The 12,373-nt window shown below is 44.8% G+C and overlaps 1 protein-coding gene across 1 annotated transcript; it reads left to right on the top strand.

Annotated features, from left to right (window-relative positions):
- Positions 1-4,399: 4,399 nt before the first annotated feature.
- C3H6orf62 (chromosome 3 C6orf62 homolog) lies at positions 4,400-11,586 on the top strand. Its single transcript, XM_056330042.1, has 5 exons — positions 4,400-5,978; positions 7,897-8,073; positions 8,657-8,779; positions 9,644-9,778; positions 10,302-11,586. The coding sequence occupies exons 1-5, from the start codon at positions 5,850-5,852 to the stop codon at positions 10,425-10,427; spliced, it is 690 nt and encodes a 229-aa protein (XP_056186017.1). The 5' UTR covers positions 4,400-5,849; the 3' UTR covers positions 10,428-11,586.
- The last annotated feature ends 787 nt before the right edge of the window (positions 11,587-12,373 follow it).

Here is a 12,373-nt window from a genome sequence, read left to right as displayed (position 1 = left end):
TTGCTGTGCTAATGGGACTGAAGCCTAAAAAAAGAACTGTTGCCTCTTTTGCATATACTGCCACAACGTACTTGCTGGGTTTGTTTTCTATACCATGCACATTTCTCTTGTCTTAATGATAAAGCTTATATATTGTTTTAAACCAGATTTGAAGAGAGGCAGTTTGTCACTAGAGCAAGTGTTAAAATTGCAAAACACGCACTAACTCTCAGGCACAGAAGCCTCTCTTATAAATGGTACAACATTGCATAACCAATAAGAAGCATAACAATAATATAAGTTGTCTGGTCAACAGAATTATGGATAAATGACATACAAATATTTATTTTGCTAAGTCTTAACTCTCCCTTCATGCAGTAATAAGTGTTGCTTAATATATATTCTAAGATGCAGATATTTTTCAACTATATGAGCTTCATCATTGTGCATGATGGAGGAAAAGAAGCACAATTGCATAAAAGTAGGACAAGATTCAGCTATTACTCATGGCTTTAACAGTGCAGATATTTCTGAACATACATGTATTATAAACATATTTTGGTCGATTGATGTACTCATTTGGGTAAATGTTGTCAGGATATCTTTGCTAGCCAAGGAATGAAAAGAAAAAAATCTTTGTTGAGTTTGATAAGGGAGGTAGTTGCCTATATAAGGAGGAGCAGCAATCCATACACAGGAACCTGGAGTGATTTCAGTTCCCCACCTCCCTTCTGAAATGTTGTGAAAGGTTCTGAGAAGTTTGCTGCTTCCGAGTTTGCAAGACAGCTGATGACTGCTTAACATGTTACATTCTGTACTCGATCTCCCATTTCTTCTAAGTATAGATTTTTTTCCCCTGTAAGTATATCTATTCCTCTCCTCATAGCTCTGCTAGAAAATCCTCCAGAAGAAAAACTGTGTGCTAGAACTACATTTCACAAAATTTTGGGGATGCATTCCTCAGCCTGGGGCTAGGCAGCTGCCCGACACCTTGTGACAAAGTGCAGTAGCTCTGGCTGCATCCCTGCACTTGAGAGGGCAGCTGGAGTTACTGGGCTGGAAGAAAACTCCTTCCTTTCTCCTCCACGGCCAGGCAAGGCGCCAGCTCCCTCAGAGGGCCTTCTGTGCTGGGGCAATGCCCGCATCAAGCAGTGCTGCTGTACCAAGGGCCTTCTTTGCATCGGCTGTGCCAGCACAAAGAGGTCACAGGCCAAGTGTGAGTCACAGCTTAAAATAGCAGCAGACACAAGACAGAATTTCAGCCTGCAGCACAAAATGCCGTACAGGGCAGCACAGCAAACAAAAATGCTTTGACTGAAAAAGTGGGTATCTAAACACAGCTCTTGTTAAGGCCAGACATATTATAGCTACAAAATGTTGGCATTTTGAAGTAATTGCAGCCGTGCAGAGCTAATGCAATATTACTATTTAGATGCCTTGCTTTTTACCTCCAAATAATGGGTTGTTTTCAATAGGCGTGGCCATTGGGAGTGAACAGCAGTCTCTAAATGGGTAAAAATTATCTGTTTCTGCTCTGTTCCTGTTCAAACAACCGAGGGGCGTTCTGGGTAGTGCCTGTGACAGAGAAGGCAAGAGGGAGTGTTTGCATCGGGGAGCCTGACTAGCACCAGGTGAAGGCAGTGAGGCCTAAGGGCTGTGACACAGCAGCTGCCTGCAAGACAGGCAGGAGGAAGGTCGACAAGGTGTCCAAGGAAAAGTGTGTAAAGGAAAGGTGTGCTAAAGGAAAGTAACTAGTATGAAGGTCAGGAGAGAACAAGGGAAACCAGCAGAGGCAAGTAAGAGCAGAGAGCAGGGGAAAAAAAGACTGAAATCTACTGGAGTGTAGTGGGAGAGTGCCATTGCCATGCTGCAGGGGCTTTGAAACACAATCAAATGGGATAGATGGTGCCCGTGCTTGTCTTCTGCTTGTAATCTTTGTAATAACCTCGCTGTTCTGGTGAGTCACAGGCACCAGCTTCCAGAGGGAAGGTGTGAGAGATGCCTTCACCCACCCGGGAGGCCTGTGTCACACTGCAGGGCAAACCAGCGGGTCACCATCCCCTTGGCCCTGGTGCAGCACAGCACCAACCTGCGCTGCCTAGTGCTTTGGAAGCACCTCCTTCCAGCCTGGGCAGTTTTGGATGGCAGGCTTTCCCTGTGTCCTGGTTTCAGCTGGACAGAGTTAATTTTCTTCTTAGTAGCTGGTGCAGTGCAGTGTTTTGGATTTGGTGTGAGAGCAATGTTGATAGCACACGGATGGTTTTAGTGGTCGCTAAGTAATGCTTATACCAAGTCCAGGACTTTTAAGTTCCTCAGGCGCGGCGGGGGGGGCACAAGAAGCTGGGAGGGGACACAGCCACAACAGGTAACCCAAAGGGATATTCCATACCATGGGGCGTCATGCTGAGCATATACGCTGGGGGGAATTTGCCGGGGGTGCCGATTGCTGCTCCCTGCTCGGGGGCTGGCTGGGCACGGGGCATCTGGCACCAAGTGATTCGTGCATCACTTGGGGTTTTTTGTTTTCCGTTTGAGTTTTTACTCTTCTCTCTCGCTCCCTTTCATTACAATTGTTACTATATTTTACTTAAAGTACTAAATCATTCTTCTCTCAGCCCTCGAGTTTTGCCTTTTCCCCGGCTCACCCCTCTCGGGCGGGGGCAGGCCGCGGTACTGCGCTGCCGGGCGGGTGGGGCCGGGGCCCTGCGCTGAGCGCTGAGCGCTGAGCGTGGCGGAGCTGCCCGCTCGCCTGGGGGCTGCCCGCTCGCCTCGGGGCTGCCCGCTCGCCTGGGGGCTGCCCGCTCGCCTCGGGGCTGCCCGCTCGCCTCGGGGCTGCCCGCTCGCCTCGGGGCTGCCCGCTCGCCTCGGGGCTGCGGGCCCAGGGGAGCCCCGCAGGAGCCAGCTGCGGCCTCGCTTCGCTTCCGTTGCAGGGAAGGTGGAAGGGGGGAGGCGGAAGCTTTTCCGTGTAGGATAACCCCACATGTGCTTAGTTTTCTCCAAGGATGAGGTTTGCGTCTCTGGAATAGCAATTACTTATAAAAACGAGGGAGCTTCCTCAGGGAGCATGACGAGCACCGCGGCGGAACGCGGGCCGTGCCCTGGTGTCTGGCAGGCCCAGTATGCACAGGCCCGCGCCGTGTAACTTAGTGAACGTTGGGGTTTTATTTACATCTTACTTCACATACGTATGATGGGCTGAATACAAACGCCAGCGAACGCTATTAAACAAAACGTGCCGCCGCAAGACTTAAAAGCTGTAACTACCGATAACAGCACGATGCTTAGGGCTGAAGCAAGTTTAAGCGTGTCCCCACGTAGGACGGGGCCCCGGCAGGGGCCAGGAACTGGGGCCGGGGAAGGGGCGGCGGGGGCGCTGCCCGGCACGAACCACCTCAGGCAGGGGGGGGGGGGCGGCGCCCCATTCCTCCCCCTTTGCCTCCCTGCCCTGCCCGCCTCCCTTCTGAGAACTGCGTTGAGCAACCCCATCCGGGTCCTTGTCCCGGGGGCTGCGCCCCGCTCGGCATCACGTGGCGCACGAGGGCGGTGACACGGGGCGTGACGGCGTTGCGGGGGGGTGGGGGAGCAGGGAAGTGCGCCCCGGATTCTTGGTGCGGCGGCGGCTCGGAGGTGGTCTGCCGCTGTTGCACTCGCCTCTGCTGCTCTCCCGAAAAGGAGCGTCTGTGTCTAGTGAAGCCACCGCTGAGCCTTGCTGCCTGGAGCACAAGATTCTGTCCCCCCCCGGGGCCCGAGGGCTTGGTACGCGCCGCAGAGCGCGCTTGCGCAGTGCGGGCCGGGCGGTGCCTCTGTGACTCAGGCGCTGCCATTTTGAGCGCTCGGTGCTGGCCGCGCAGCTGCTCCTGTGCTCGCTCCCGTGCCGAGGCGCTCCTGCTGTCGCCTTCGCGGACGTCCCGGGACCGCCTGGCGAAGAGAGGCTCTCCGGCCCTTTCGTCTTGCTCCCGGCCGTCCCCGTCCGCCGCCGCTCCGGGGTCTCTATGCCCGCCTCCCTCCGTAGGAGCCACTAGCGCAGGGACCCGCCGCCGACACCTTCTTCCGCTGCTGCTGCCGCCGTCGCCTCTTCCTGCTTCTCCTCTTCCTCTCTCCGCCACCATTTCCCCACTCCCCGGCACCGGGGCGCTGAGCTAGACTATGGGGACCAGGTTGGGGCTGAGCAGCGGCAGAGCGGGCGGCCCGGTCACCGTGTCCACTGCAGCAGGGATGGGGGGGCTCCGCGGCTTCGTGGCTTTATCTTGACATGGCTCCTCTCCGTGCTGCTAGCAGCGCCGCCGCCTCCACTGCTCCTCCTGCGCCCGCCGGCTGCGGGTAGCGAGCGGGCACGGTCTCGGTCTCTTGTCTGAGTCTCTCAGTCTCTTGCTTAAGTGGGGGGGAAGTTTTGGGGAGGGGTTCCGTTTTTCTTTTTGTTTTCCTTTCTTTTTTCTTTTCCTCCAGGGGAGGGGGGAGTACTTTTCCCCCTCTTCTTAACCTGGTCCGCCGAATTTGCTAACCTAAAAACTTTTCAACCCCGACTAATCAAACACCTGGGGGGGAAAATGTCTGGAGAGAGGAAGAAAATAACCTGATAGTTGGGGATTTGCTTTTGGGGGGAGGGTGTTTTGGAGGTTTAAAATTGCAATCTAGGCTTGCAATTTAGGATAAAAAAAACCCAAACAAAACCTCGCAAAAATTTTGTCACCGAAAACCTGTTTCGCGAGAAAAGCAGGAGCAAAACTCCATGTATTCCGAGTCGCGATCATGAAGTGAGAGGGGAGACGCCGTGCTACTGTGGGTGCCCCGGGCACGGGCCGCCCGCTGCAGCCTCTGCCGGCTTGTGTAGAGAGAGGCCTAAGGAGAAGCGAAGAGCACTGGCCATGCACAGCCTCAGCTAATCGTGCTCCCTGTGGAGCGCAGCAGCAGCAGAGAGAGAAGGATCCCGGGGGATCAGCAGCCCAGGGAGCGTGTGAGGTGTTGGGGGATGTAGGGCTCTCCGACTGGTAAGGAGCCCTGCGTTTGGGGCACTGATTTGGGTTTCAGTCTCTAGGTGAGATAATACTGTCCCTTGAACCCCTGCCTGCCCCTCGTCTATGGCCATCATGATCCCTTTTCTCTTTGGCAGCAGTAGCCTCAGGGCGATGATGTGCCTGATGATGAGCAGGATGAAGTTAGAAATGACTCCGCTGTTTTTTGTCTTTGCTCCCCTGCAAACCAGCACTGTGTTGTCTGTAGTTGATTTTGTTGTTGTTGGCAGAGAAATGTCATATCTCATGGGATGTGCATTCCTCCTTTGCACCCTTGTCTCTGCTCTCCACCAAGTGTAATATTTCTAAAAAAAAAAAAAGACGGGCAACATAACAATAGTGGAAGGCTGAGAATAATAATCAGTAGAGTCATGAATCTGGCTGGGGTAAAACGCAATTTGTAATTTCAGCTTCATCTTTTTTTTTGTAAGCAGAGCAAAAGTACTCCCCCCCCCCCCCTATGGATTGGGCTTGTGCCAGTTGCTTTTCATTGTACACGTAAATAGTGATAAGATTTGGGTATTTTTATTTTTTTCATTCTTGCCCACTTATTCCTGCGGCTAAACTGTTCAAATTTTTGTCTTTAAAATACTTAAGGTTTCTTTTTTCTTGGTTTATTGTAAAACCTCTTGTCCAGGCATGGCTGGACAACTACTTACTTTGTTTCTTGACCCCTCCAATACGACGTTCTCATAAAATATTGCCTGAGGTGCGGTTTTGGGTTACATTAGCGTTTTATCTATTCAGTCGTATTAGCAGGAATCAAACGACTTGTTTCTGTTGTACTTGAGTCTTAAGAAAAGGTGCCCATAGTTTAGCTACAGTTTCCAAAGGCTTTAGTACCACCTGTATTACAAAATGGGGGACCCAAACTCCCGGAAGAAACAAGCTCTGAACAGACTTCGTGCTCAGCTTAGAAAGAAAAAAGAATCTTTAGCTGACCAGTTTGACTTCAAGATGTACATTGCCTTTGTGTTCAAAGACAAGGTAACTTGGTTTTAATGTTTCTCTGTTGCAGTGCATGTTAATTATGCTGTGCAAAGTCTTGCTGCCAGATTGCATGTAATGGTTTATCCTTAATAGATTAAGTTGACTTTTCAACTTTTTGAAGTTGCTCATTGCTGTAATACTTAGTTCATGTTTGCCATTCTGGCATTTTGTATGTTAGTTTTGTAATGCAGAGGGTGCCAGTACCTCGTTAAGTGATTACATGGTAACCTCTGTATAGGGTAAATACTTTTCGAAGTTAATACTGTAATTTGTTAAGCCTTATTGGGGTCTGAATTGCTTAATTGTTGACTGTGGACAGTCAAGTTGAAAAGGGAGGCCTGGCTGGAGTAATAGCTAAACTTACTGTATTTATCTGGGTAGCGCAGAAGGGAAGACCTGGCAGTTGAAGGGAGGAGTCGCAAAAAGCAGCATTTAAATGGCCCAAGTATGCAGACATGTGAAACTGTTGCTACCATTTTGAAAGGGAGTGGAGAGGGAAAAGAGGGAGTCTTCATTTGCTTGGCTCCCTGGTCTGCCGCTGAATGCGGTGTGTCTGGGCTGGGTTGGGGAGCCTGGTGATAGTTCTAAAGCTAACTGTAGACCCAGAACTAAGAGTTTCCATCCGCAGAAGGTGAAGAAAGTAGGTGCTTACAGTAAGTGAATGTGCTGAACGAGTGAAGATAGAAGCAAATGCCAACAGAATATATAATGCACAGCAGGCATGTAGATGAGCACCAAAACTGTTTAATCCCCTCAGATGTCGTATTTGTTGCATTCACTGTAGTGGCTATGTGTTTTTTAATGAAGACTCTGTTCTTTGAACTTTTCAATTAAAGTTTCCTTAAAATTCTTCTAATTCCATTTGCTTTTGTTTGTCAGTTCTAGTGCAAACAGCAATGGATATAGTGGGATGCAATTTCTTGGTGCTGTTTCATAGTAATAAAGAGAAGTACGAATGTTTTAAGCAGTGATAGCAAGTAAATTTTTAGGTGATACGATCTTAATGGTTTTAGTTGGAACATTCATACTACTTCTGGTTGCTTTGTAGAAACTGGTTGCAAATAACTGTTTTAAATCCTATAAAACTCGCTTGTATCTAAGTGAACTGAAGGTGACATCCAGTGCCAGTTTGTTTAAAGTAGGAGTTCGGCTCAACCTAGCTTGGTCAGCAAATTGTTGCCTCATATGTATGTTCTTGCTGGGGTTGTGGAGGGTTATTTGATAAAATATGCTTTGTCATATAGTTATTTAGATTCTAAAAATGGGTCAAGACTCCCCATGCAGCTTAAGAAAGCTGTTAGAAACAGACTTAAAACTTTTAATGATCTTACATACAGCAAAACTGTTCTTCCAAATTCCCCATAATATTTTGGCCATGCTTGAGAGAGATTGAAATACTGTAGTGAGTAGAGTATAAAAGTTATTTAGCAAATCAAAACAGTCCTTCTTTGAGGACTTCAGACTGGATCTTGATTGCTCATTGTTACCAAATGAGGACTGGAAGACTTCCCTTCTCCTAATATGCTGACTTTAAAGTGTAGCAAAGGGAAGGGGGGAGTGCTGAGATGCGAAGGGAAGCTTGAGGAGGGCTTTTGGTCGACGCAAAGTCATGTACTGTACATGATGAAAAGGCAGTTCTGTTAATGTTCAAATACAGCTTTAATGTTTTTGTAGTCTCTAAAGATGCAGATTTACATGCCAGTCTTACAAACATGTTCAGCTGTTGGACTGACTGATTCTGTTCAATTTATAAAATTTTGCATGTAAATTCTAGTGTGGTTTTTCTCAGAGTCTTGATTTATATGATGTGCCCTTCATATATGAATGCTGACAGAAAATGGCAAATTCTGAAATAAACTTACCTATAGCTGCCTAGAAAGGATTGTAATCTTGATGTGACCTGTGCTTTTTTTAGAAGAAAAAATCAGCGCTTTTTGAAGTGTCTGAAGTGATACCAGTCATGACCAATAATTATGAAGAAAATATCCTGAAAGGTGTGCGGGATTCCAGCTATTCTTTGGAAAGTTCCTTAGAGCTTCTGCAGAAGGATGTAGTACAGCTTCACGCACCCCGCTACCAGTCTATGCGCAGGGTAAAGTTCCTCTTTATGCTTGCTGAATTTTAAGTTCTTCAACGCTTGTGCTTTTCTTTGTGAATCAAAGCTGATTGTTTTTTTCTTCTCAGCTCTTCTGCTGCACAAGTGTTCTGCGGGCATGTGTTTATGGGGTCTATTTTGAAGGGTGACAGCATATGTATTCTGAAATTGTGTTTAAATATGTGGTGCTCAAGTTCTGCCTTTCATCTGTCTCATTCAGTTACGCCTTGGAAATTGTATCTTGTTGCCTTTCTTGTTCTTTAGTAGGCATGTGTTAAATTCTTGCAAGAATTGTACAACTAAGTGGTTTTGCTTTATGAATATTGGAAGATAGGGTATTTGCTAATGCTTTCTTAAAGTTGGAATTGATATTTGATTAAAACTCTGCATTGAAATACTGATTAAAATTCAGTGGAAGGCAAGGAAGGCTTTAGTTGTGCTGTGAGTAATACAAATGGAAAATTACACAAACATGGTAATAAGTAACACCTTTAAATCATGTGCCCTGTACAGATAAGTTGCTTATCTGTATCTTCAACTAATGGAGGGCAATGTAAGTACAAAACTTCACTACTTGCAGGATGTGATTGGCTGTACCCAGGAGATGGACTTCATTCTTTGGCCTCGTAATGATATTGAGAAGATAGTCTGTCTCCTGTTTTCTCGGTGGAAGGGATCTGATGAACCCTTTAGGCCTGTTCAGGTATTTGGTTTTGTTTTTTAACTTCAATTAAGAGCCGGGGGATAAGTACTCTTTTATCTTTTTAACCAATAAATTAAGTTACGTGACTTAAGTGGATGTTCAAGTATGCTGTCTGGCTGTCTTTTTAATTTATAAAGGAATCTTTTGAATGCCAAATTCTGCTTCTTGTCTTTATGCACTGTTACATCAACACTTACAAAATTTAAGTGTCTGAAGGACCTTTACAAATTACATCTATGTATAAATCTGTATGTCATGTTAGCATTTGTAGAAGTGGCTTAGATGTGGCTCTTGGTACAATTAAATCTTTGTCTAAATATGATGGGTTCTGTGAATATCCCAAGTTGCTGTATTTTTGTTAGACGAAAAAGGATCTGAGATGGCTGAAATTTGTGCATTTTAATTTGACCTTGAAATAAATTTCAAACATTTTAGACTGTTCAAAAATCTGAATGTGAAGAGCTAGAGCTGGCTACTGGGGAAAAAAACAATGTTACGTGTATATTCTGTGCTGGTTCTGCAATAAGAGTAAAGTGTTGGAAGAAATGCACTGTATTGATGCACAGGGATGCCCTGCCACAGCAAGCTAAACCCAGTTTTATATATGCAGTTAAAGCTGTACCTTCTGAATTGTTTATACGTCATTGCAATGAGTAATGTCAGTGTTGGCAGAACAAAACTAGGGAATTCTTTAAATTGTGGCAAGACTCAAGTGTGTCATCACTGTGTTTCCCCCATTTCTGCTTTTTGTAGATAAGGAAAGGAGCAGAAGTGGTTATAAAGCCCCATATTGAAGGAAATTAATTGGTTACTTGTGAGCTTTAGCTTAATAAATATTTTATTCCCCTCTCTCACATAATGCAGGCCAAGTTTGAATTTCATCACGGTGACTATGAAAAACAGTTTCTGCATGTTCTGAGCCGAAAGGACAAGACTGGAATTGTTGTCAACAACCCTAACCAGTCAGTGTTTCTCTTCATTGACAGACAGCACTTGCAGGTAAGCTTAATTTTGTCCCTCTTTTTAACAAGTGTGTTTTAATCATAAGATGCTTTTTCTTCTTAGGAACACTAGTGATTTTGCTGCAAAATACTCAAGTAGAAAAACTGTGCATTCATGCTTGCATTTCAGTTTCAGAGGGAACTTAGGCTATAAATAGGATTCGTATGTACAAAAACTAGCTATGGGCCCCCAATGTGTTCACGCAATGAATTTGATGGTCTTGTATTAGTTCTAAAATAGACTTTAACAGTGGTTTTGAAAAGTCAAAATGTTGGCTTAATTTGGAAGTTATTCAAGTGAATGAACAGAATAGTGAAAATATTTTAGGCATTGGAGGTCACAGACTGATTTTTGAGTTCATGCTGTTTAATACACATGGGACAGTGGCTTTTAAATGTCTCTGTTCTTCCACAGTCAGCAGCAAGCTAATAATTGGGCTGGATCTGCTGGGGGTCTGCCTGGTAGTCTTGAGTTAACTTTCATGTTTAATAGCTTTTCTTTGGCTTTTCTTTGTCTCTAGACTCCAAAAAACAAAGCTACAATCTTCAAGTTATGCAGCATCTGCCTGTACCTGCCACAGGAGCAGCTCACTCACTGGACGGTTGGTACCATAGAGGATCACCTCCGTCCTTACATGCCAGAGTAAGGTACTGGCCAGCAAAATGGGGAAGATCACAGAATGCAGCAGTGGATTTTCACTTTCCTCACCACTTTATTCTTTCAGAATTTAGAAGAAAATGGACTCATGTTCAGAACACTATACATTGTGAAACTTGATCATCCTGGATTTGTTTTGTCATTTGTATCTCAGAACTTTACAATTTTTTTTAGATGTTTTCTGCATGGACCTTGTGAAAGAGAGGATGCTCTGCATGCTTCTGCACTGCATCAGCATCTTACTAAAATGTGAAATGAAGGGACTGTACACTGAAACAAATGTATCTGAAAGCACAAGGTGATCATTTGTGGTGGTGTTCCCATTTGTGCTGGTCATGTCCCCTAGCATCTATAATGTTAACCATCAGTGTTTGGAGGGTGAGAAGTGAATGTAACAGGTATAAAGGCCTTATAGCTTTGCTGTTAATGATTGTATCAAAGAGCACTATCATTCATTTTAATGAACAGAAAAGTGGCTACAATAGTAAGTAAATGCGGGAAAGAAATCTTTCTTTAAAGAAAAAAAGCATCTCATTTAATATGTAGGCATTTTTTGCCTCTTTTATTTTGCTGGGCCATGTCTAAGTTTACTGGCACTTTTGGTTTGGATCTCTTTCCCCAAGTTGCTGTATAACTGTATGAAAGTATTCTTTTGCGTTGGATGCGTTTATACAGATGAGGCAGACCTGGAGTCTGAAGTTGCTAAAGCAGCTAATAATAAAGTAAAATAATAGCTGCAGAAACAATGTTGGTAGAGGATTATTTTTTTTCTTGAGAGTTGAGACTTGTAAACTTGCAGGTGAACTGTGCAGGAAATACTGGTTTCTAAAATGTTTCGTATGGAAAACCCAATGAGGTTTTTTTTTCTTTTGGAATAGACATTATAAAACAATGTAAAATAGTGTTTGGAGCGTCAAAAGTTGGTTCTGACAGAACATTTTAAGATTGTGCAATGATAAAAGGAAGACTACTGTATAGTTTTGATGACAAAGAAGGCTCTGCTTAAGGGTTGAGTACTTTACTGGAGTAAAACTGCATAAGCCTGCTCCCTTTTGGATTAAACTAGTGCTTACCTGTTTAAAACTTGTATTTAGCTTCTGTTTGGAATTGGAAAAAATTGGAACTTTAATAAATTAGGTGAAAGATGACCGTTTTATTTATGGAAATCCTATTTAATTTTAGTAATTTCTTGCATCTTGACGGTGTCACCCATTGCAAACACTGATAATGTACAGACTGTTAAATGGTATTAACAAAAATTGGTGGCAAAGGCGTTCTGAAATACGTGGCTAATATGTTTTGAAAAGTGGCTGTCAGAAGTAATCAAATTCCTAGCATAGTGCTGTATTTGGTACCTGGATGGTTTTAGTTCTCTGGTCATGAATTTCTACAGGTTTAACTGGAGCACCCTAGGGAGACACCACCTGAAAGCTGCAACTTCGCTTTCATAAGTGCCTTAAGTTACAGAGCAGTACCTTAAATGCTGCTCTACAGAATGCTGTGATTTTCTTGAATATTTAGTAACTGCCATACCTGCTAGTAGTACTGTAAATTTCCCAGCTTTTAAGTGCCCTTCTTTGAATGGCCTGTAAGTGCCGTACCGAGTGCCCACATTGAAGCTTGGGATGGGTTTTATAGGGTCTTAAATGTTCAGGTTCCAAGAGTTTGGATTTTGCTTCCCAAGTGCGCAATCCCTTTTTCTCCTTGTAGTTTTGGACATCATCTCACAGCAGTGAGAATCTGGCCTTAGGTACCTTGGTTAGTAAGTGGCTTAACAGTTCTTGCGTTAGGAATTTTGGTTTTCTTCATTCAGGTTTCTCTTGGAAGAAGCCTCAAGATGTTTGCCTGAGTGGCTGTGTACAGTGCTTTCAAGTGTCAGTAAACGGTATCATCCTGAACTCGAGTTCTCAGTGTTACAGGAAACAGCCTGTTTGG

This window comes from Falco biarmicus, chromosome 3 (assembly GCF_023638135.1).
Source record: "Falco biarmicus isolate bFalBia1 chromosome 3, bFalBia1.pri, whole genome shotgun sequence".
In the NCBI taxonomy this organism is placed as follows: domain Eukaryota; kingdom Metazoa; phylum Chordata; class Aves; order Falconiformes; family Falconidae; genus Falco; species Falco biarmicus.
Note: the sequence above shows the minus strand (reverse complement) of the source record. Positions and strands in the feature narration are given on the sequence as shown.

Excerpts from the sequence above, each read along its gene's own strand:
- C3H6orf62 (XM_056330042.1), top strand. The coding sequence starts at position 5,850 with ATGGGGGACCCAAACTCCCGGAAGAAACAAGCTCTGAACAGACTTCGT. Across the intron at positions 5,979-7,896 it reads CCTTTGTGTTCAAAGACAAG|AAGAAAAAATCAGCGCTTTT; the intron begins GTAACTTGGTTT and ends TGCTTTTTTTAG. Across the intron at positions 8,074-8,656 it reads GCTACCAGTCTATGCGCAGG|GATGTGATTGGCTGTACCCA; the intron begins GTAAAGTTCCTC and ends CACTACTTGCAG.